Raw genomic sequence first — 25,549 nt, forward strand, 5'->3', positions numbered from 1 at the left:
CATGCAAGTAACACTAAGCCAAACCCTAATCTTAACCCATATAGTAGTTAATTAATATTACTCAGCCCTTAAATGTACAGTATTATTACACTGTAACAAGGACACCAGTAACAAGGCATATGTAAGGTATCTTCATGTGTCTGTGTGCTAAATGACTGTATGCAAAGAGCGCATGCACAGCAGTGGAGAGATGAGTCGTGTGTGTGTGTGTGTGTGTGTGTGTGGTGAAGTGATAGGCGTGACCTGAGGCGCACAGAAAGCTCCAGCACTGCTGTCATACTCCACTCTCCAGCACTGCGTGCGCGGATGACCCTCTCCACAGCAGCACACAGAAGAAGCGCCTCGCATCAAGCGCATTATGCGTCTCCTCAGCTCTCCTCCTAACATCTCCAGGCAGTAGATCGCTCCTCGACTCCAGCAGACGCGACCATGGCTGAAGGGGACAGCGCGAACTTCAGCGTGCTGAGCTGGGAGCAGGTCCAGCGGCTGGACCTCATCCTGACCGAGAGCATCCCGATCCACGGCCGAGGAAACTTCCCGACGCTGCAGATGAAGCCCCGGCGGATCGTGACGGCGGTGCGGAGCCGCATGCGGGAGCAGCGCATCCATGTGCGGGACGTGCGTCTCAACGGATCCGCCGCCAGCCACGTCCTGCACGGGGACAGCGGGCTCGGCTACAAGGACCTGGACCTCATATTCCGCGTGGACCTGAAGGGAGAGACGGAGTTCCAGATCGTCAAGAACATCGTGCTGGACTGTCTGCTGGACTTCTTACCTGATGGGGTCAATAAAGAGAAAATCACCCCACTGACCCTGAAGGTGAGTGCTGAGATGCACGAGGGTAGTGGACTTTACATGTTCAAATACAATTTTCACTTAATTTCCACAGTTCTGCAAACTGTTTTTAAAATTACAAATATCCAAAATCTCATGATCACTCAATGCAAAATGTTATTTTTGTGTACAGAATCTGTCTATGTTCTTCTTGTACAGTCATGAATAAAGAATCGTTGCAACACAAGCATGCATTATAAATAATAATAGTTATATTCAATTTATATTTATGCAAAGTTGCTTTGCCAACTTCACAGTCAAAATAATAAGCATCTTTTGGGCTGTTTCTAATTGTACAGTTTAATATTTCACGCTCATTTCACAACTAATGGTTTTTGTATTCCTGCAGACAGTACAGTAAACCGTGACTTTACTTTTGCTTTGAGGGACCGCCGTTTATTTTTTATCAGTAGACCTTTGAATAACCTCAAACCGAATCTTTAACAATAATTTATAAGAAAGTGGTGTTTAAGATACTCAGCAAATATGAAGCATGTCACACTGAAGCGCAGTACTTGACTTCACATGGCATGTGTTTATTTGTGATGTTTATTCAGTGTGTTATTTAAGATCATCTGCATGGATCCCTGTAGTCTCCAGTGACATTTAGTAGAAATGCAATTAGAGTAGTTTACTGATAGGCTGGTGAAATGTTGGTTTTCTGTCAGTAAGAGGATTGCACTAAAGCAGATTAAAGCCGATCGAGCGTTCTCAGCCTCTTAGATCTCCTGCGACAGGTAATAATGGAGAACTGATATGGTGAACGGATGTGTGCTTGAATCTTAAAGCATGAAACACTGAAACAATTGCTTGTGTTATTTTGCAGGAAGCATATGTGCAGAAGATGGTGAAAGTGTGCAATGATTCGGACCGCTGGAGTCTCATCTCTCTCTCCAACAACCGGGGCAAAAACGTGGAGCTCAAGTTCGTGGACTCCTTGCGCCGGCAGTTCGAGTTTAGCGTCGATTCTTTCCAGATTAAGCTGGACTCTCTGCTGCTTTTCTACGAGTGCTCAGAGAACCCCATGGCCAAAACGTTTCACCCCACCATCATCGGCGAGAGCGTGTACGGAGACTTCGCCACCGCGCTGGACCACTTGCGCAACAAGGTGATCTGCACGAGGAACCCAGAGGAGATCCGAGGAGGCGGCCTCCTGAAATACTGCCATCTTCTGGTCAGGGGTTTCCGAGCCGCCTCCGAGTCGGAGATGAAGTGTCTCCAGCGCTACATGTGCTCCCGCTTCTTCATCGACTTCTCGGACATCAGCGAACAGCAGCGCAAGCTGGAGTCTTATCTCCAGAACCACTTTGTGGGCTTGGAGGACCGCAAGTACGATTATCTGACGACGCTGCACGGGGTGGTGAACGAGAGCACGGTGTGTCTGATGGGACACGAGCGGAGGCAGGCCCTTGGGCTGATCGCCATGCTAGCGGTGCGCGTGTTGGCCGAGCAGAACGTCATACCCAACGTGGCCAACGTCACTTGCTATTACCAGCCTGCTCCTTATGTAGCAGATGGTAACTTTAGCAATTATTACATTGCCCAAGTCCAGCCAGTCTTTACCTGCCATCAGCAAACTTACTCCACATGGCTACCGTGCAACTGAACACCAAAAAAGATGAGCTGAATCATTGCATTGTTGAATTTGTTTCGCAACTGACCCTGTGTGTGATCGTCCACTTCCCCAATGTGCATCGATGCTTGAGTGAAATGAATGGGGTTTGACCGTTATCTCAAATGAGTTTGGAAGGCAACTTCTGCTCTACCTTGCCTAATTCTCGGCCGATCTTGAGGTTTTACACTTGCTAACAGTTCTCTTGTGTGTTTCTGACTGGTTGACACATTGAATCCCAGTCGTTAGATGCATGAGAAGAGATGTGCAAGGTTTTGGAAAGCTGCGGTTGCACCCTTTAGTCCAAATGGAAACTGATGTATTGATAAGAACCTTTAACAAAGATTCTCTGAATGAGGCGAAGAAGTTAAAAACCAACAATTACAATTTTGTACAAACCAAAGATTTTAAGACTGTATTTTTATACTACCCAGACTATCAGCTGATGTGATAGTGCTGTCTATATTTGTACATGTGAATGCATTCGAAGTGCCTAACGTCAATGCAGTACGCCGAGGTGAGCAAAGCAACCTCAAAATCGCGACACACGACAAAGAGACTTAAAGCTCGTGAATGTACATGATGTGTCCTGATTTACAAAACAAGGATAAGTGTCCTATTTGTTTGCAGGTCAGTCTCTGTCTATTAATTGAACTCTTAATCATTTCCACAGCTTTGAGAACCATCTTTTAGTTCAGTCCACATTTGAGCCGGCTTTACAGCAAACCTTGTGATCCAGGTGAGAGTTGAATGCGGTCTGAAAACAAAGAAAACACTTGTTTTGGGGACGAGAGCAAAGTTTGTTTCCGGACTTTTTAGATGAAGGGTGTTTGCAGAAGCACTTCTGATAGCGGGACGCTGTTTGCTGTAACATCCGAGCAGGGAATTCAACAGCTCCTGCTGAAGTAAACCCCGCTGTGTTCCTGCTCTCCCGGCACAGCTGAACCTGACCCCGCGTTCACCCGCTGTTAACAGAGTGTTAACCTGTTCTTGATTAATAGCGCTGCGGAAGGAAGCAGGCGGGGCTGTGGCATATATGTTTAGACTTGACAGAGAGACTTGAGAGGGAAGAGGAAAGCGAGAGTGTGAGGGAAAGCGAGACGCAGACGAGAGCGAGGGAGCGAGGGAGGGAGGGAGGGCTGGAGAGATGGGTGCAGCTGGTGAAGGGGTTTATCTCCTTCCACAAATGTCTTTTAATCAACACAGCTTCTTTCATTACTATGGGCAATTTGACTAAACAGATTTAATAGGACTGAGAAGCACAGATCAGTGTCGCTTCACTGGAATGCAAACTTTGCAGTCAAGTTTCCAATATTCCTCATATCACAGCATGCATCTGAAGTGTGCTCAACTGTAGACAATTCGGCTTTATAAAGATGAACTCGGCAAAAAATAAGGAATGGAACACGGAATTCTGAATGAGATTTTCAAGGGTCATATATTTTCTTTTTTATTGAGATCAACTCATAGTATTTTAGCTTCTGTTTTTCAACCACTTCCTGATCTTTAGAGGCGAGAGACTTCACTTCATGTCGAACCCTGCGCTCTGTGCAGCTCATGCACACGATTAGAGTTTGCTGTCAGGTCCAGTGTTCATTTAACTGCGTACTCTTTGTGTTTCCGATCACACAGTGGACATCACTGATGTGTGAATAATGTATTCATCTGTCTGTTATGAGAAATTTGTGGATGTTTAGTCTGAATAAATATTCCTTTTGAACTGGGAAGCAAGTTTTGATTTATAAAATCTAAAAGTATGTCTATTTCCAAATCTATTTGTCGAGCAAATCTGAATTAAAATATTTATCTTGAGGTACACTCCTGAGTTTTTAAATGAATATTTTAATAATTACAACAATATTAGTAACCCAGTTGTATGTACATGGTTTTCTGATGTTAGTTAATTGTCACATGACATGCAGCTAAACAACACAAACTGTCTTTTTTAAGTGCTTTGTTTGCATTATTTTTATTTGAACAATAATAGATGACTTCTATAGCAGCAATACACCATTTCGGTCATGCAACCCTTTCAAAAGTGATTCAGGACTCCTCTATTTTTGTTAGACTGTTTACTTTAGTTTATTTCTGCACTCCTGCTTATATAACATACTAGGAGCTGTGGTATTTTTAATGTTATTTTATCTTAAAATAATTTATTTTGATTTAGAAATGATGTTTTAATTAATTATTAGCTTCTTGCGAATTCCAGATAAGGAAACCCTAATATAGTACAATCTAAAAGATGAAGCAAATCATAATATCTCCCTTTTAAAAACATCAGTGGATGCATTTCTAGGGAAAGTAAGACACAATGCCGTTGCCGTGATTGACATCCAGCTGAATTTGCATTAACATTTGTTTTTACTCCATGTGATCTGCAGTGTTTTAAAGACTCATCTCATCTCTTTTAGTATTTTACATGTTTGTGGTTCTCACTCGCCCTCCAGTTTGTCTTAACATTTTGACATTATCCTGTGGATTTTGTTGGCAGCAGGATGTTTGAGTCGCTCTGTGAAGTTTGAGTTAATTTCTTGGCATTTTTGGATGATGCCAAATGCTTAGTGTTCAGATGTCTTGTAAAAAACAACAGCAACACACATGTTTTTTTTCTTATTGTATCGGTGAATTTAATTGTCATTCTGCTAAATGTCATTTTTTTTTACTGCTTATTTTGTGCAGAATTTTTGTGTTCAATTGATCGACTATTGGACATGTTTTCCTCAATAAAAAATACAAAAAGAAATGTGCTGAATGCAGAATGTCCTTTATGTTGCATTTAACTGTATACAGTAAATTCTTGCAAGACCTTTTCACTATGTTCACATGTTCAGGTTTTACTCTCTTTTGTTTAATATGCAAATCTAACAGTTTGATTACTTATGTCAGAAAATGTGAACACTTTCATCTGCTGGATAAATGTTTAGGATTTGCATGAACCAAAATGAGGCAGTTTTGTTCCACAGATCAACCAAAACACCTTTTAAAAAGGTACTTTTTCATGTGGCTTCTGCACCACTTTCATCATCTAATAAAAGAAAAAAAGAGATATGATTTATGAAGTAGTTTAACATTTAAAAAAATAAAATAAATCACATTATCATCACTCATACTATTTGGTGTAACTGCTGTATACAGAACTGTATGAACCCCCCCCCCCCCCCCCCCCAAAATAAAAAAATAAATGAGAAATGTTCGTGACATCACCTAAAAGGAAATATAATTTTAGAGCTGGAGCGGAACGAACTTAAAAATAAATTAAAATAAATATACCAAAAAATACAGAGTGAAACTTTTTCATGATATCAGCTAAAAAGAAAAATAATTTTAGAAGCCGATCTAATTAATACATGCACCAATAGCGACAATCTTATTTTTATATTAAACTCCCCCAGCAGATTTCTTCCGGGGATCTTAAGACGATGTATAATGAATTACTACTGGATACTTGTCGGCATTTACACGCCATGGGCAGAATGAAACATAGGGACTTACAACCCATAATGAAGAAAGCCAGCAGGAAGAACTGCACTTCTCCAAGTGTTCTTATGGCTGAATTATACATCTTTAACACAAACCGCAAACAGGTCAATCGAAAAGGTCGTTTGGGGTGAACTGCGTCAGAAAAGACTTCCTCTGGTTTTACAGGAGCTCAGGCTTCGACAGCAGCTGCACTCAGTGAGCAATAAACATATATATGTGTGTGTGAGATGACATTTGTGTAAAGCCACAGTCTGCTGGACATGAATATGACATCAGCAGTAACCCGGGCAACCAGACCTTTAGACGGGTCAACCGTTAAAGCCCGCTAAGATTAGAGCCGCTATCGCTGTGTGTTTCTGCTTGATTGATGCGCGGTGAGCAACGATTTTGTCAAACGTGACGTCACAGCTCTTGTGTTATGTACAGGCCAGTAGACTTTGAACCTGGTGGTGATGTGTGCCAATGGAAACACTAGCTCTGTTCCTCCCCTGCGTAACCCTTCTAAGACAACATCCTAAAAAAGATGGACAGATGGTCACATCATATATACAGGAACTCTGGTCACTCATGCATCACTGACTCGGAAGGATGATGTACTCAACTGTGTAGTGTAGTAAGAAAGGTTATTTTGTCATTCACAATCAGAGTCTGACACCCTCTCTGGAACATTATTAAATCTACAACAGTTGAGTGCATCAAGTGTCTGATATTAGTTTATTTGGATATTTACGTGCTTCATCCAGGAAGCCTATTTACACTGCTCTTTTTCTTTCTGGAACACTGTACTAGAAAACATAAGTAAGCAATTTGGGTTGCACTTACTGATTCTGATTGTATTTATTTTTATTTAAGTTTTAGATTGTAAATGTAGTGCATCAATTTAAACCAAATCAAAAAAGAAATATTCCCAATTACCAGATATTAAATACTGTATTTCAGTTAACATTTATTTTAATTCAAATAACATTTTTTAAATGGTTTTTAGTTTCAAATGAATTTGAAGACTCTCTCTTTTATACAATATCATTTTTTCCCATTTAGTTTTTTGCAAGTGCATTCAGGAATGTACTCGTGTGTGGAGAACACATGCAATTCTGCCTTTAAATTTAGCCGAAAAGCTTTATCTTCATCGCTTTGATCAGTCTTCACATCAAGGGGTCACTGACGTAGTTTGGATGCTGTCTAGGTAGAGCTGAGGTTTGGATCAGAGCTGCAGACTTCTGATCTTCTTTATGATCCTGAGCAGCCACTGGAGAGAACACATGAAATCACAAACCATTTGTTGAGTTTATTTTTTAAATCAGAGCCCAGCAGAAACTCTGGCAGTCTTGCAGTGGTGTGAGCTATTTCTCAGTTTTTGACTGGTAGGTATAGTAAAGTAAGTACTGTCAGAGCCGTCAAAGACGTTCCCTCTGTCGCCTAATGCGTTTTCCAACTGTGCACCGCCGGCTATTCCATGGGACCTTTTTCCTTTCGTTTCCGTGAGGCATTTTTTCCAGATGAAGAGATTTATGGAATTGGAGAAACGATGAAGGAAAGTGACAGTGTTTCCCAGAGCAAAGCCCTCGTCCCAGTCTTCCTGCCGAGGAATTACCTCCACATCCAACAACTCACCGCCGACTGCTGACGCCACACCAATTCACCATCAGCCGCGTCAAAACAAACTCACCCTCACAGTAAAAGACACATATATATATATACTGTACAAATACACAGATCTGAAAAGTTTTTAGGGTCTGTGAGGTTATTAAAGTTTGAAAAAAGTCTGTTCTGCTATATTTATTTGATTTAAATAATTCAGTAAAAACTGTAATATTTTGAAATATTATTACAATTTAAATGAACTCTTTTCTATGTGAATATACTGTACAGTAGAATGTAATTTATTTCTGTGATGCACAGCTATTTACTTAACTTTGCCTTATTAAACTCCTAATTACTGCCTGTTAGTAGTGAGTAAGGTTTATGTCTGGGGTTGGATTAAGAATGAAGATAGAATGTGGTCGTGCAGAATAAGGCATTAATATGTACTTTATAATTACTAATAAACAGCCAATATGCTAGTAATGTGGATGCTAATAAGCAACTAGTAAATAGTGAGAACTTGTTCCTTAATTAAAGTGTTACCAAAAACAGTTGTGCTGCTTCAAATTTTTGTGGAAACCATGATGCATTTAGTTTTTTCAGGATTATTTGATGAATACAATGAATAAATGTAATTGTTTATTAGAAACAGAAAGTTTTTTGAAGTCTTGCACATGCACTTGAAGAATGCATCCTTGCTGAATAAAAGGATTCATCACTTTCAAAACAAAACAAAACAAAAAATTTTACTGACCCGAAACTTTCGAGCAGTACTGTATATAGAATTGATCATGACAGTCTGGACCATTCAAACACAACAAGACGATGGCATATGACATAAACACAATGTGTATTTATGTCAACATTCAGCAGTGTCAGTTTCAATCAATCTGTTTAGCAGACTAAAAAATGTGTACCATTTGAGGTTTACCAGATTGCAACCAATAGTATTTAGAGATAAACTATAACTTCCATAATATACATCTTTGTATGGAAATGATCATTTCTAGGCAAGGCAGGTTTATTTATATGGCACATTTGATACACAATGGTAATTCAAAGCTCTCTACATTGGCATGATATATTAAAGAGAAAGCTAAATAAAATCAGTTTTAAAGCCAACCATTGTTCAAACAATTTGTCCTCTAAGGTTTTTAAATAATTTAAGAATATAACAATTAATTAGAACAAAATGGAGCCAATTTTAAACATGGATTGTGACAAATAGCCAAACAATCAGTAGAATTAAATGGACATATATCTTAAATGAAATAACTGCAGTGTCATATCCAGTTGTTTATGTAATCAGTGTTACTAGTGGATGGCACTTCATTCCAGGAGAAACAGGGCCTGGGAATACCTGCTGACACAACTAGGTAATTAGATTTGGGTGCCATTTGCATAGCTATTTGGTGTTTTCATCATTTGTCCTAGTAGGAATGAACATGAAAGGTCCAAATATTGAATCCTGGGGGACTCCAATTTCAGCAGTTTCGTTTCCAACAAAAACTGTTCCCATCACACACAACATTAAAATGAAGGTAAAATTATTTTTTGAGAGAGGTGTGAGGGTGTGAGAAGAGACAAGGAATGTGTGTCTCAGGCTTGCTTTGATTGTTTTCTCACTGTTGTGCATGCAACTCTGTTGTTCAGCGTTTCAAACTGACTGGATGGAGTCTAGCAAGGCGATCCCTTTGTCTGTTGGATTACAGTCATTAGAGGTAGCAGGTTTGCATTTAGTCATTAGCTGCTGCAGAGATTATCACTCATACATGCAGGGCAATAGGAAAGTAGGGTAAACCCACAGACAGATGAGACATGGAGCTAATGGAAATCCACAGAGCTGGTGGAATCTGTCATTAGGGCTCCTAGAGAAATAATTGCTGCTCAGACACTGCTCTATAATATAAAGAGGTAATAGATTTGAAGTTTCCTTAATCTTTTGAGATGAGAGTTATTTCCACTATGATAACATACTGTAACTTTCAAGTCTTATGCCCAGAAAGACTTTATTTAGATTTATTAAAACGGCCAATCAGAAACCCAGTTACAGTGAAGGAAGTATTGTGCTTGCCATTATTGCAAAAAAAGCAGAAGAAGAACCAAAGATAAGAGCAACATGTATCGTTAAAGCTTGTGCTGTTCATGTGGAGCAAGAGAAAGAAAGAGAGAAAGAAAGAAAGAAAGAAAGAAAAAGAAAGAAATTACCATCCTGAGTCTTGGGTTACTTACGAGTAAGTATCAGATACAGGTGTAAAAGGTGTCAATTATTTTACAAACTTTTAGCCGATCACTCATTCACATACAGGGGAATCAGAAAAGCATCTGACCAAAACCTCTTTATGTGTCTTAACAACAATGGACTTTTTTTTTGCCAATTGAACTGCCAGTTTTGAGACTTATCTACTTGCAATAATACACTGATGAAATAACTGCAGTGTCTTATTCTCAAACTAAAAACAAGTGATCACAGGAAATATCTTCAGTTTGAATGTATTTCAGTCTTTTTTTATGGTCCACCAGGAATGAATGAAGGAATGAGTTAATACATAAGTTGGGTTACCGTATTTTTCGGACTATAAGTCGCACCTGAGTATAAGTCGCATCAGTCCAAAAATACGCCATGATGAGGAAAAAAACATATAGAAGTCGCACCGAACTATAAGTCGTATTTATTTAGAACCAAGAACCAAGAGAAAACATTACCATCTACAGCCGCGAGAGGGCGCTATACACTACTCAGTGTAGACTACAGGAGCACTGAGCAGCATAGAGCACCCTCTGGCGGCTGTAGACGATAATGTTTTCTGTTAGTTCATTTCTCTTGGTTCATGTCAAATTAATTTTGATAAGTCGCACCTGAGTATAAGTCGCAGGACAAGCCAAACTATGAAAAAAAAGTGCGACTTATAGTCCGGAAAATCGTTACTTAGAATATACTGCAAAAATAAACTTAAACAAGGAAACAGGAAAATAGTTTTTGCATTAAACTTCGCATTACAAAGTTTGCATTTTCAGGCCCTCAAAATTCAGTTGTTGTGTAAATTAATCGCCAAAACGCATAAAAAAGTTTTTACCTTTAATTGAAAAGGTGCATTGTGTATTGGATTTTTTTTTTACTGACGATCAAGACACAAATACCTCAGTATTTTTTTTTCTTTTGCAGTACACTGACAGAAAATATTAATTGAATTTAACCATTATTATTATTATTTTTTTTTTTTACAATTAAGTAAAAAAAAAAGTTGACTAACTTTCATCATATTTATTTATTTAATGTTGCTATAATAAATAGTTTGCAAATAGTTTGCAACCAGCAACCTAAAAAAAATTAATTTAAAAAAATTAATTAATTCATACATTCACTGTGAAGCAAGTGCTTGGAGGTCCACTAAAAATGTCTAATCTTTGAAGCTAAAGTTCTGTTAAAACCACCAACCCTGAGTATGAGCAACAGTAGGTGATGCTTGCTGCAATGAGAATGAAATGAAACACTATCGTTGGTTTTCCTCTTTTTCAACGGTCATCGATCAGACATGCTTTAATAAGGTCATTTCTGCATCCTGGAGGAGGATCATGGGCCGTCTCGCGCTCTCAGAGGTTTCCACATAGACAACAGACACAGAGTGAGTCACTTCACAGCGCCACACCAAATGTCACCTGGGTTTATGTGTAGAGAAGCACAGAGCGGAGGACTGGACCGGAGCAGCAGGGTGTAACCAAATGTTTACAATAGGCGTACGTGACATTTGCTATATAGCTAAAATCATAAACAAACATGACACACTCCTTCACACCTCACAATCCTCTAGAATCTCATTACAACTACAATACCATGATAATCATGGTTCTGTCAAATACCATAGCAGTTATGGTTCATAGTGAATTAAAATGTAATGCACTCATTTTTACACTGCAAGAAAATATTACTTTATGAAGTGAGTAAATGAAAGTAAAATATTGCAGTGGACATGAATCGAAATGTACCAAAGACATTAAGGATATCTTAAAAATATGATTTTTGTAATAAATATAATGCTAATAATGTGAAAAAAACAACCCATAATGAACAGATGGATATTTAGGCATTTATTTTGGTACGTCCAAATCAAATGATCACTTAAGGGATTTTCTTTTTCTGATGACAGAAGCTAATACTAGGTTATAGTTTTATTGTAGTAACAGTAGTTGTAGTAACCAGGGTCAAACCACTTTAGACCCAATATTTAATTTACTGGTTCACCAAAATGGGTTTTTAAATGCTTTTTTCATAAGTGATTACACGTGGTCCCTTCCAGACTTGAACATTATGCTATTTTGGAGGAAATTACTGTTAAATTGAAAAAAATAAAAATGCTGCAGGATTTACTTTGAAACAAATTCCACTCAGAAATGTCACTAATAATTACAATGAACTCTAATGGTATTTTCTTGTAAAGAATATATATATATTTTTTTTTTACAGTGTAACTTTTCTGTTTTATTTATTTATCTATGTATTACACATTTGATATTATCACCATAATATGAATACAGCAAGAAAACCTAATTTGAAGTACATATGCTTAAAGAAAACCATTATTAAATAGGAAAAATGAATGATTTGTGTTGACCATTTCTACACACTCTTGCCATTCTGAGACAGATTTAAATAAACAATATTGCACAATTTGTATTGAATGCATTTTTGAGCAAAACTAAACTAAAGGGAAACACCTGTAACTTTATCCACATTATTATAACTGTGGAATCCCAGAGAATGACATATTTAATAGCTCTGCTAAAGACATCTGGGCCTGGAAAGAGATCAAATGTGTATCTTTATTTGAGGCAGTCAAAGGATGGCTAGAAAGTGTCTTTTTTTTGTCAGTGAATATGTATGGCGAGAATCAAGAAAGAAAGGTTTAAAGAAGAAAGCAGATGGATTTCTTTGCTTAAATTCAAATATTGTTTTGCTAATGTTCTTACTATCTTCTTCCAAGTATTTCTACTTTTCCTGCAAAAGCTTGGGAGTACATCCATATCTTCAAACATATGCATAATAAAAGCATTCTTTCGTCTAAATTTTATAAACATATTCTTGGATCCAAAACCCATGCCGCCTATACTGAATAGGATATATTTTAGGCATCATGCTGTTCTAAAACAGTGTGATTAAGATGCTTCACAGGTCCAGCCAAGATGGCAAGCAAAAGCTTTATATATTAAATATTTATTTGTATATGTAATATGTATTTTTACATATTAAAAAAGTGTTTAAAAATTAGGTATTTCATCGAATATGTTTGTGCTATTAGAGTTTAGCAACATGATTATGTCAAATAATGTGAATCGATTTACATTCACTTAAAGTAATTTGTTTCTAATGTAGATTTATTTATTTATTTTAGATATAGTTCATCCAACAATTTCCTGAATATGCATTGACATTCAAGATGTAGACGAGTTTGCTTGTTCATGGGAAAAGATTTGGATACATTTTGCATTCAATCAATTTGCTCACCGTGATGCAAGCTCCTCTGCAGTGAATGGGTGCCGTCAGAATAAGAGTCCAAACAGCAGATAAAAACATCACAAAAATGCACAAGTAATCCTCAGCACTCCAGTCCATCAAAAGTCCAAAGTTTTTTGAAGCCAAAAGCTGCATGATACAAATCCATGAAAACATTTTTAACTTAAAACCATTGCTTCAGTCCATAATCCATAATAACGCTTCCTCCCACATATTCGTTCAGAGCTGTTTTGGACTGTTGTAAATGGTACTTGTACATATTTCTCCCCTTATACATGAGACGACTTTTTCACTGGGGGAAGCAGGACTCGTATTTTAGCTGGAAGCAATGGTTCAAAGTTAAAAAATTCTTGATGATGGATTTGTTCTTACAAACATGCATCTTTTTGCTTCACAAGACATTAACTGCTGGACTGGAGTGCTGTGGATTACTTGTGGATTACTGTGATTTTTTTATCAGATGTTTGGACTCTAATTCTGACGGCACCCATTCACTGCAGAGCATCCATGCTGAGCAAGTGATTTCTCCCAATCGGATGAAGTAACAAACTCCATTTTCGTTTTCAGGTGGACTTTTACTTCAAAAGCATACCTTAGGTACCAATATACCTAAACTCACTAGTTAAAACTTATGCTCTAAATCACGGACCTTTTCCTGGACTGTGCCCAACTGGTGGAATCACCTCCCAATCTCAATTCGTCTTTACTCATTTTCAAGTAAACATCTAAAGACTCATCTTTTTCGCCAGGACTTAACCAACTAATACTAGCACTTTCCATTTTCTTGTCTTTCATATTAAAAACCTGGCTATGCATTCTGTACTAGACTAACTGAGACTTGTCATGGCACTTGTATACTGTTGTACTCTTGTTGACCTGACTGCTTCTATTGTTCTCATTTGTAATTCACTTTGTTTAAAAGTGTCTGCTAAATGATTAAATGTAAATGTAATTGATCACATTATTTACAGATTTTATAAAATTTTATAAATGAAATCAATATTTGACAAGACCAACAGATCATTTGCAATAGAACATCTTTTTATTCAGCCAAACAAGTTCATGAGATCCTAAACTCATTTTCTACTATCTAGTGTTTATCATCCATACAGATAAAAAGAAACAGCACACACATTTGATATCATTCTTATATTTTGGCACCAAAATGGTTAAAGTTTTAAACGTGCACGCAATTCGTTCAGTCTGTAGAGATTACATTTTGGCAAAAACAAAAACATCTCTATGTTTGTTAACAGTTTGGGAGGCTTGATTTGAGCTGGCCTCTATCATGTTTTATTATAGGAAACAGATGTTATATTAAAACTTTCCCTGGCAAATTCTGCACTTCCACACCTCCAAGATCATATTTCTTTACTTTCCTGAAAGACTGTGCAAGCTAATGCAGCCTCTCAGCTCTATTTGTACTACTGACTTGGAAGTTGTTTGTGTTGTATTCATAGCATTTTAATGAATATACAGTATGCAGTGGCTGGAAGGCACTATTTGTGGACTGAGTGTTTGTTCAGCAGCCTGCAGTTCCCTCTCAGTCAGTCACTTTACGTTACATAAGCAGTGACTGATGAATTGGGATCTCACCAGAGAGCCCAATCACCTTCAAATGTTAATAAAATAAGCCAATGAATATTGGCGTGCAAGCTTTGCATCACGCACCCCACCCCGCAGAGCGTGTGTATAAGGAGTGCGCGTGCAGTCGCACATTCAGGTTTTCGATTCGGAGCCAAACCTTTCTGCTTGAGCCGTCACCAAAGGTCCAGTGCTGCTGCTTATTTTTTGATTTGGACGGCGTGCTGTAACACATCAAACCATGGTCACACTGCGAACTCCCCAGGACACTTCAGCAGTTAAATCTAAAATAAAAAGTTCTAAGAGAGTCCCACGAGTGACGCGGCATCTTCTTCAGGAATTAGTTTTAAAGTAGCAGTTTCCTACTTCTCCAGGTCCCAAGAGGGTGAGGATGGCAGTAAACGAGACACCGCTTCAACACTTCTGTCCCCCTCTCCTTTCGCCAGCGGGCAGCAGGTCCCGGCTTGTGGACTCGATGCCTCCTCACATGCCCCCTGCCCAACCATGGAGTCGATTGGTTTGCAGCAATCGACCTAAAAGATGCATACTTTCTTGTCTCAATTCTCCCTAAACATAGGCCGTTTCTCTGCTTCACATTTGAGTACAAGGTCCTCCCTTTGGGGCTGTCACTGTGGCCTTGCGTCTTCACCAAAGTCGTGGAGGCAGCCCTCGTTCCGTTGAGGGAAAGAGGCATTCGCATTCTCAGCTACCTTGGCGACTGGCTCAATCTGACCCAGTCTCGAGCGCAGTTGTACTCACACAGGGATATTGTACTCAGCCACCTCTGCCAGTAGGGGCATCAGGTCAGCTGGGAAAAGATCAATCTCTCCCCTGTGCAGAGGATTTCTTTTCTTGATATGGAGTTTGATCTAACAGCACGCCTCTCGGTAGAGCATGCCCAGTCATGCCCAGTCAGAATTCATTTCAGCGCAGGAAGGCAGTCCCAATGAAACAGTTTCAGAGACTCCTGGGGCATATGGCATCCGCTGTCACTGTCATGCTACTCGGATTGCTTCATATGAGACTGCTTCAGCATTTGCTTCACCTCACGCTGCAGCCAGACATTCAGCATGTGGCCGGACCTTGCCTTTCTTAGGGTGAAGTTCCTCTAGTGCAACTGTCCAGGCATGTTGTTTTCTCAACAGATGCCTGTCCATAGGCCGGGGGTCCATGTGCAATGGGCATGCAGCATCGGGCGCCTGGACAAGGCCTTGACTGCATTGGCATATCAACTACAAGTTGCTAGTAGTATGGCTTGCTCTGGGCTGCTTTAAATCGCTGCTACACAACAAGCATGTACTGGTCTAGATGGACAATATTGTAACCATTGCGTACATAAAACACCACGGTCTACACTCCCGTTGCATGTCGCAACTCACCCGCAATCTCCTCCTTTTGGAGTCAGAAATATCTAAAGTTACTTTGCTCCATTCACATTGAGCAGCCGACGAGCTCTCACGTTGGCCCGCCATTTCGAGAGAATGGTGAATCCACCCCAGTTGATTTGAAGATGCTTTTAAGAATGCTCAGGTAGACCTGTTTGCCTCTCTGGACACGTCCTACTGCCAGCTGTTTTACTCCTTTTCCGAGGGCACTCAGCTGTCCTCTGGCCTAGGCAAGTATGCATTTTCCCCGGTGAGCTTTCTCACACAGACACTGTGCAAGGTCATGGAGAACGAGGCACAAGTCCTCTTAGTAGTGCCATACTGGCCCAACCAGTCTTGGCTTTCAGAACTGATGCTCCTAGCGACAGCCCCATATTCCTACAAGATAGGCCTCTACAAGACATGCTTACGTGCTGAAGTGGAACCATGTTCGTCAATTGGTGTTCTCCCAGGCGGAAAGACCCCTGTAGATGCCCGATGGTGGTCGTGCTCTCTTTTCTACAGCAAAGGTTCGAGTCGAGGCGGTTTCTCCCCACCCTAAAAGTGTATGTAGCCGCAATTGCTGCGCATCACAATGCAGTGAATGGCAAGTCCGTGGGGAAGCAAGACCTGGTCATCATGTTCCTTTGGGGTTGCAAGGAGGTTGAATTCTCTGCGCCACTATCTGGTACCTTGGGATATCCCCTCAGTCCTGACAGCCTTGAAGAGTCCTTTGAAACCCTGCAGTCAGTAAAGTCTCTGTTGCTGAAGCAGTGGTTCTGAGAGTGTGGGGCTCGCTCACCAGGGGGGTGCACGAATATTGCAGGGAGCATGGGCCACCAGCAGAAAAAAATAAAAAATAAAACAATAAAGAGCTAAAGGACATCATTTCGAATAGGAAATGGATCGGTTTGTGAGAGTGAAGATAAAAGCTATAGATGAAGTCAAACAGACCCAGACAGGTGCTAGTCATTCAAAAGCTAAATGCAGAAAAGACGAGGCATATTTTTCCTTTGGCTTTACTCACTGTGTCTATACCGGATGCTGCAGTTGTCACCTTGTGCAGCAACAACTCTACACTGGATACAACAAAGCAGCTCTTTGTCTGCTATGGAGGACAGCAGAAGGGAAAGGCTTGCCCAATGGATAATGGAGGCTATAGTCTTAGCATAGCAGGCCAGGCGTTTACCGTTCACCTTCGGTGTGAAAGCACACTCTACGAAAGGTGTGGTCTCTTCATGGGCTTTCTTCGTGGGGCGCCTCGATAGCCGACATCTGTAGAGTTACCAACTCCAGGGTAAGGCTAAAAGACGTCAAATCTATTAACTACAAACATCATAAACTCGTTTTTTTTTTTTTCTGGCAAGAACCAGAAATTGGTGTCATGTAGGATTAATGTAGACATAGCCTTTCATTTACACCGAAGTTGCTGTTTCTGTGGAGCTTCATAATTGTTTGTTTGACAGCTGTTTTCTTTTTTGTTCACCTTCCAAACTGAGAAAATAGCATGTAATTCCTTTCACAGTTACAGCTGGACTGGTTTGCAAATAAAACTCTGACCCGGATATAATGACATACACCAAAATATCAGAAATCCAGCTCAGATTCATGCAGATATTTCTAGCTAATCTTATGCAATTTACAGTTCAATTAACATTTACATTAAGGCAATTCTTTGAATAGTGTCTGCTATGAATATTATTAATAATCAAATGATTTATTTCTTATGAACTTCTCTTCATGTTTATGTTAGTTAACTATATTAGTTAACATGAGTCTTGTAAAAGATTCTCCAATAAACCATTTGTTGGTTGGTTGATTGATTGAAACGAAAGTTGTATTTTTTAATACAGACTTTATTAATACTGTAACAAATGCATTAATATTAACTAATAGGACCTTATTGTAAAGTGTAATTTAATAAAAAAAAGTCCAAACAATATGCCATCATTTTCACATCATATCATAACACAGAATCTTGAAATTCCAAACTATTAAATGTTATACCAAAACCATCCCTAAAGTCAGCGTGAAAGATATGTTAACTCACCAATATAATCACTGGATCCCTGCGCTAAGAGACAATATACAAACAAAGTCTTTCAATAAATATCTGTTTTACAGCCATTTTATTCTGAATTTCCTGTTCAGTATGGCCCAAAAGAATGACGTGTGTGTGGACTCAGTGTTTGGATGCTGAACTTTCCTCTGAGAGCTTATCAAGGTCTGACAGTGATTCTGCCCAGATGGAGAAAACAAATCACTCTGATTCTGACTGTAATCTGACTGGACTTCAATTCCCAACCTTATATTATGAGTTTAACTGCTCATATGACCAGAACTCATAAATATAGCAACAAACGTTTAAAACACAAGGCTGCCACTGGGAGAAATGTCAGAAAGAGAAATGAAAATATATTTAATAAATAACATCACTGCCAATAGATAGGCTGGTGCTGCAGGACAGTGAAACTACAGATGCTTGTCAGGAAAAGCAGAGTTTGAGTTTGATTATAGGCTAAATAGTTTGTCTGGTAGCTATTAAAAAATAACTGTGTAGCAGCTATTAGAAAATAGTTGTCTGGTAGTGCTTAACAACAGTAACATACTGTCAGCTATTAAGAATCATAACTATTATTGGTAACAACACTTTCTCAAGTAATCATTTCAATAACTTCAATAAGTGTTTTTGAATAAAAGGTGCATGTTATTTACAATTAAATGAAAATGTATTATAGCTTAAATTAATTTTAAATTCAGTTTACTGAACTTGAGTGTTTTTGATGCAGAATTTAAGTACATCTTTATATTTTATTTTCAATAATTACTTCTATTATCTTGAAATATAGTAAATACTATAAGTGATACTGCTGAATGTACTGACAAGCATTTATGATAATTACACATTTGCAATGATAAAATTGCAATTTAGTACATTTAAAATATATTACCTTTAAATGTTATAACAAATAGCAAACTACATTAAAATTATAATCAAGTGTTTTGCATGTGCTTTAGTATGTTAATCACTACATCAAAATAAGTGTACTTGTTTAAAGCGCAACAAAAGATTATTAAAACAATGATTTAAATTCAACTCTAAAGAAAATCTCTGACGTCATCACAAAGTGCACTTTTTAAAAGTGTGTTAAGAAACAGTCAGGAAAGGGTTTCTCTTGAAGTGCACTTAAGTGGACTAGCACTAGCCGTATGAGTTTTAATTCTAAATTTTATGTCAAACTGAATTACATCGAGAATCAAAATTGTCTAATATGGTTAATGTTATATTCTAAAAGACATTTTATGTAATAATGGAAATGTATTTGAGACATTACATTAGGATCATTGAGGTCGTTTGTCAGTTCTGATTATAGCATTACCTAATTATAACAAGGACAGGTAGGTTTAGGAACACTGAACAATGAAAAGCACATTTCTCATTTAAATATATTCATCTGGCAGATGCTTTTATTCAAAGTGACTAACAAATGAGCTAATAGCAATTTATCTGCTTTTATACACAATATGCAAAACTTTTTGTATAACCTTCATAACCTTCAGTACTTTTCCACCCAAGAGATAGAGAGAGACCATTACTCATGCAATAATTAGGAAATTATATATATATATATATATATATATATATATATATATATATATATATATATATATATATATATATATATATATATATATATATATATATATATTTAACAACAGAATCTTTGAAATAATAATGAAATAAATAAAACAATCAGTTCAATCGTTGCATGGATTATGAGTGAAGTGCGTATGCTTTTTGTAAATCCTCTCATTGTTTTCATGTTCATATCATGAAGCACTGCTCAACAGTATATGTGCTTAAACTGCAGGTCGATCCCACAGTCTGGTGACATCGCTGTATTTTCTAAAGTTACACTTTTGTGCCTTTTAGGTACTAATATGTAGCCTTAAAAAATTATTAAGTTATGTCCATGCCAATAGCTTTGTGGCCAACATTTAACGCCATTGTGCTTTGGGGCGTCCTGAGCAGTGTTGGGTGTTATTAGTTACTAAGTAATTATTTATTGTAATTTAATTACTTTTCCCATGGAAAATGTAAAGTTAGGGACTACTCTTATTTTTTCTGTAATTTAATTACAGTTATTTCTTTTATAACTGAACTTAATACTGTTTTTAAACTGTAGAACACTCATATACAATCCAATAGTGGATTTAACATTAAAATGTAAAGTCTAACCTTAAAATGCAGGCCTTTTATGTACCCTCCTCACTTTAAATACTTTATTGAGTTAATAAGAATATCAGTAACACTTTAGTGTCCAATTCTCACTATTAAAGGTATACTCCTTTCTATGTGTATTTATATTTTGATTTGAAAGAAAACAGCGCATCCTTGTGGTGCGGGTGACACAGAAGAGCGTAGTCAGTTTGACTGATGTGGAGAGACAGAGAGGAGACTGTTCACAAAATGAAAAAGGAAATGTTGAATAACATCATTATTTTTGTTTTACTCCATACAAAAAGTATTCTCTTCACTTCATAACGTTACGGTTGAACCATTGATGGCAGATGGAGTATTCTGACAACATCTTTCATACTTTTCTGGACCTTGACAGAGTAATTTTCTTGGCAGTCTATGGGACAGTCACAAACCTCCTGGTTTTCATCCAAAATAACTTAAATCGTGTTACGAAGACAAACAAAGCCTTTACGGGTTTAGAACAACATGGGGGTAAGTGATTAATGACAGAAATTTCATTTTGGGGTAAAGTATCCCTTTAACTAGTTGGTTATTACACACACACACACACAAAAAAAAAAAAACTGGGTTGTTTCAACCCAACTTTGGGTCAAATATTAATTTTTACATTAAATTTTTAACCCCAAAGTTGGGTTAGTCCAAAATTGACCCAAAGTTGGACTGAATTAACCCAGCATTTTTTAGAGTGCGTTGAATATTACTGGGATATTGGCTGTTTATTAGGCCTATTAAAATCACATATTAATGAATTATTCTGCAAGAACTTATTCTAAATCCTCAACCCTACCCAATTCTTAAACTACTCTACGTGAAAGCAGTAATTATGAGTATATCGAGGCAAAAAGTCATAGTTAATAGTTAGTTAATAATGAGAACTGCACTCTAAAGTGTGACCAGAATAATTTGTGTAGTTATCTATTTTTATTTTTATTTTTATAAAATAATTAAAAGAACTGTTTCATGTCTATCCTCATATCATTAACTTGTCGAGGCTGATATAGCATTTTAAAAAAGTAGTTAGTAATAAGTAATTAAATACTTTTTGGAGAGAGTAATTTGTATGGTAATCTAATTACACTGTTGTTAGAAACTAGTAATTAATTAAGTTTTTAGTGTAACTTACCCAACACTGGTCCCGAGTTCAATTCCCGGCTTGTTAGCATGCATATTACTAGAATACTGGCTATTTATTAGTACTTCCATGGCACATACTGTATTAATGCCTTATTGTGCATGACCATATTCTAGATCAATTAATCCTTAAAATCCACACCGAAACTTAAACAGCAAATTAGAAGTTTACTAAGGCAACAGTTGTAATTAATTTAATTTAAAGTTAATAGTGAGAATTGGTCCCCAAACTAAAGTTTGACCCAGGAATTTAATAATTATTTTGTATTTGAAATATGGTTAAAGTGTTACTGCTGAATGTACTGAGAAGCATGTATGGGAAAATTAAAATATACTTGAATGTAATTTCTACGTTACAATATATGGAGTACATTCAGCAGTACACTTTAACTAGATTTCATATTCAAAGTACTGTACAGTGAGAAGCATTATGATGGATTATGGACTCAGTTTAAAGTTAAAAGAAAAAATGTCTCTTACAAACACAGTGTTTCTCTTCTCCAGATGTTCACTGATGGACTGGAGTCCATCCAACCGATTAAATCCAATTAGCTGAACTTTTAGTTTTTGTTGTTTTTCACCCACTTAATTACATCTTTATGTGTAATCTTGTAATTCGTTTTATTGCCTTTTAAATAGTGTTCAAGTGTAACTGCAGAATCTACTGGCAAACGTTAAATAACATCTAAACTATACTTTTAATGTAATTTCTATACATTTAAATATATATATAAAATATAATGGTCAATTTTAAGTACTTCACAGTGGATTTATTATGGAAGTTAACACATCAAATATGTAAAAAGATTATTGTAATATGTGAAAAGATTATTGTTTATTATTAAAACGTAATGGTTTAAAATGTACTTTAAGTAAAAAAAAGAAAAGAAAAATTAACAATATGCACTTTTTAAAAGTGTACTAAAAAGAGTAAAACAAGTCATGAAAATGGAGTGTCAGTCATGAAAGTGTCCCTTTTTAAGTACTTAAGTGGTCTTCTATTTAATCTATATTATTTGCAAGGTACAGTTTTTTTTATGCTTTTAATACTACAAGTGCACATTCAATAAAATCTTTTTTGCAAGAGACACTTCACTTAAAATAAGAATTCTGTGATGATTTACGCACCCTAATGTTGTTTCCTGCATCCCTGCATTAATTTCTTCACCTATGTGTTACTACTAAATATAACGCTGAGCAAATTCTGAGTGCAGTATAATAATTTCATCATTTTTGCAGTGATCCTTCTTTCAATGGAAGTCTGTGGGGTCTTGCAGATTTTATAATCTGCAAGATCAAAATCATAATTTTGATTGCTTAGAAAACTAATGCAAGATTACTTACAGCATCAAGTTTAACGTTAAAGTTAAATGGTTACTTTAAATTTTTAACTGTACGTACAAGCAATATTAGTCATGCTTGCTGTACCATGAATAATAAAACGTTTTAAGTTAAATTCGACTTTCCAGCAGTTTAAGTGCAATACATTTCCTGTCAACTCAAAACACACTAATAAAACAAGTTAATCTTGCATAGATCCTTTTAAACTGACATTTGCTGCATGAGCTCAAGGCCTATAAAAGCAATCATTTGGCAAATGAATAGCATAGGTTGAATGCATTTCCAGCTACAAACATTCAGAACGTGAAGGAAAACATCACTCAAAATCAGACCAGCACAACCTCGGATGAAGGAGGTCGCAGGAGTTTCCCAGCGGAAAAGTGGAGACATGTGACTTACAGTACGGTCATGTTTTGTGCGCTTTAATATTCTATTCATCACATCTGAAATCACGTCTCTGGCATCTTCAGTTTTCTTATAAATTGTGCCTGGATCAACATGAGAGACGCTTACAGTGCATGGGAGTGGTTATACATAAACATATCACTTAGTCTGAACTTGACATTAGCACTTCAAGCAGGGAGGGAGTTTCTTGGCTTCATCAAAAAATCCTGAAAAATAAGTTTGCATAATAATACGAAGCAGCACAACTGTTTTCAACTTTGATAATACTCAGAAATGTCTCTTGAGTGGCACATTATCATGATTTCTGAAGATCATGTGACACTGAAGACTGGGAGAATGATGCTGAAAATACAGCTGTGCATCACAGAAATGAGTTAGATCTTACAATATATTCACATAGAAAACAGTTATTTGAAATTTTAATAATATTTCACAATTTTACTGTATTCTTAATCAAATAAATAACTGGAATAACCCTGGAACTACATCATGCAAACTACAAACCATTTTGTGGCTTAATTTGAGAAATGTGCATTGTAAGTGTCACCACGTCAAGCTCAGGAAAATTTTTTGATGGGAAAATAGGAGGAGATGCTCAAAAGTTTCTTTAGTTGATGGTTTCTACACCAGATTCATCAATTAGAAACATACTTCAAAATTGGATTTAAACATCAAATACCAGTTTCTGGCACTTGCCGTATGTTAAGTGAACAAGTGTGGTCTGTCTAAATCTGACTTAAACTGGTGATAACAAACCTTGGGGAAATAAAACTTTACACAGCTCTGAGTGACGCTAAGACTCTTCCGTGTCTGTACACAGAAGGAAAACAGTGAGAAAAGTTCAAAAACGATCACGAAGGCTTGAGTTTGACTCTTTTGTATGTATTTATGAGTGAGATCAGTTGTGCGTGCACAGCACACAGCTACATGTATCTGCCTGTCCTAAAAACAGCCAATCGCTCAGGCCAAGGATCCACATCAGTGCTGTGAATCAACGCTTGGATCAATCCTCTCATGCTGGATACAGGAGGGGTGCAGTCAGGGAAAATACATGCATAGTCAAGCTCAGAGCCTGAGGTGTTCCAGCCAGCTGCTTCAACACCATATCAACACTACAGGACTGCAGAGAGCGATGCTATGTGACATGTAGAGACAGGGACGGTTCTGTTTGCTGTGCTGTTGAGTGTGCTGATGACACTAAGTGAAAACACTTCTTATTGAGCGCAGTCCAATATATATATATATATATATATATAGAACGTGGTTTGGACAGCTTCAGTTTGCACATTTTCCCTTTGTGTTGGTTGCCATGGTTGATGATTTGATCATTTAGTTCAAGTGTGTCATTATTAATCCTCATTTGCTTGTATTCTTAAATTGCTCTGTTTCTGCTCATTGTTATCAGGTCTTGTCTAAGTTGTTAAGGATGTTTTGTTTATGTGGATTATTATCACCTTTCTTTGATTTAGACACACACACACACACACACACAAACACAAAAACACGTGCACACACAGTGGTGACCTAAATTATTAGAAAACTAGTATTTTCACCATCTAAAGAATGATTTTAATTTACATGCCATTCTTGTTTATGTCCAAAACCCTGTGGTAATCCCATGGTATTTTTGTCACTTTGTTGTATGGGACATGTATAATATGAAGTGTTTAGAAAATACAGTAGGTGTGTCTGTTTTTCAAAAAGCATTGGTAAAAATTTTGGCCCCTTTTTCCCACACACCTTGTAGCTCACCAAATCATGACCTCAGTTTTTTATAACCGTGTTTTGACAGACAGACTCACCTACAGTCTTTACACTCTGCACTTCATTCCAGGGATTCCTGCTTTCAGCTTCACGAGGTCGCCTGAGGGTCCCGGACACTAAACCCTCATGACTCTGATGTAAAGGATTCAGTCCCTCTGTAACCGCAGGGTGTGCATGTGAAACAAGGTACTCGTGTGAGCAGTCAGTCTCACACTGTTACACGTCAGCTACAGTCTCATACAGCGGTAGTGATGAGTCTCTCTTTAATTCCATCAAGGTAAAGGTTCACACTCGACACTCTCACACTGTTGACCTGGATGATGATTAATTGGAAATGCATATGCATTTCTCAGGAAGAAGTTCCATGTCAAAAATCCATTCAGATATGATTATCTGGGCAAATTTGGTGAGCTGCTTGAGATTTGTGATTCACATATTAAGACCTCTTGGAGAACAGGTTTGAAAGAATCAAAGGAAACAAATCACTCAGAAGATTAACAAACCTGGTTTGCACACTGGATTATGGCTATTACTATCACTATTACTGATTATCATTTTTGTGCTTTGCAGTCAGGAATGATGTATATTTGTGGCCAAAACCTGGAAATTAGTTGCACTGTTTAAAAAAAAACTAATTTACATTTATTACATTTACATTCATTCATATAGCA

At 37.5% G+C, this 25,549-nt stretch overlaps 1 protein-coding gene across 1 annotated transcript; it reads left to right on the top strand.

Annotated features, from left to right (window-relative positions):
- The first annotated feature begins 201 nt into the window (after window positions 1–201).
- Window positions 202–5,192, top strand: tent5aa (terminal nucleotidyltransferase 5Aa). Its single transcript, XM_026284773.1, has 2 exons — window positions 202–819; window positions 1,661–5,192. The coding sequence occupies exons 1-2, from the start codon at window positions 430–432 to the stop codon at window positions 2,438–2,440; spliced, it is 1,170 nt and encodes a 389-aa protein (XP_026140558.1). The 5' UTR covers window positions 202–429; the 3' UTR covers window positions 2,441–5,192.
- The last annotated feature ends 20,357 nt before the right edge of the window (window positions 5,193–25,549 follow it).

Source organism: Carassius auratus, chromosome 16 (assembly GCF_003368295.1).
Source record: "Carassius auratus strain Wakin chromosome 16, ASM336829v1, whole genome shotgun sequence".
Taxonomy (NCBI): domain Eukaryota; kingdom Metazoa; phylum Chordata; class Actinopteri; order Cypriniformes; family Cyprinidae; genus Carassius; species Carassius auratus.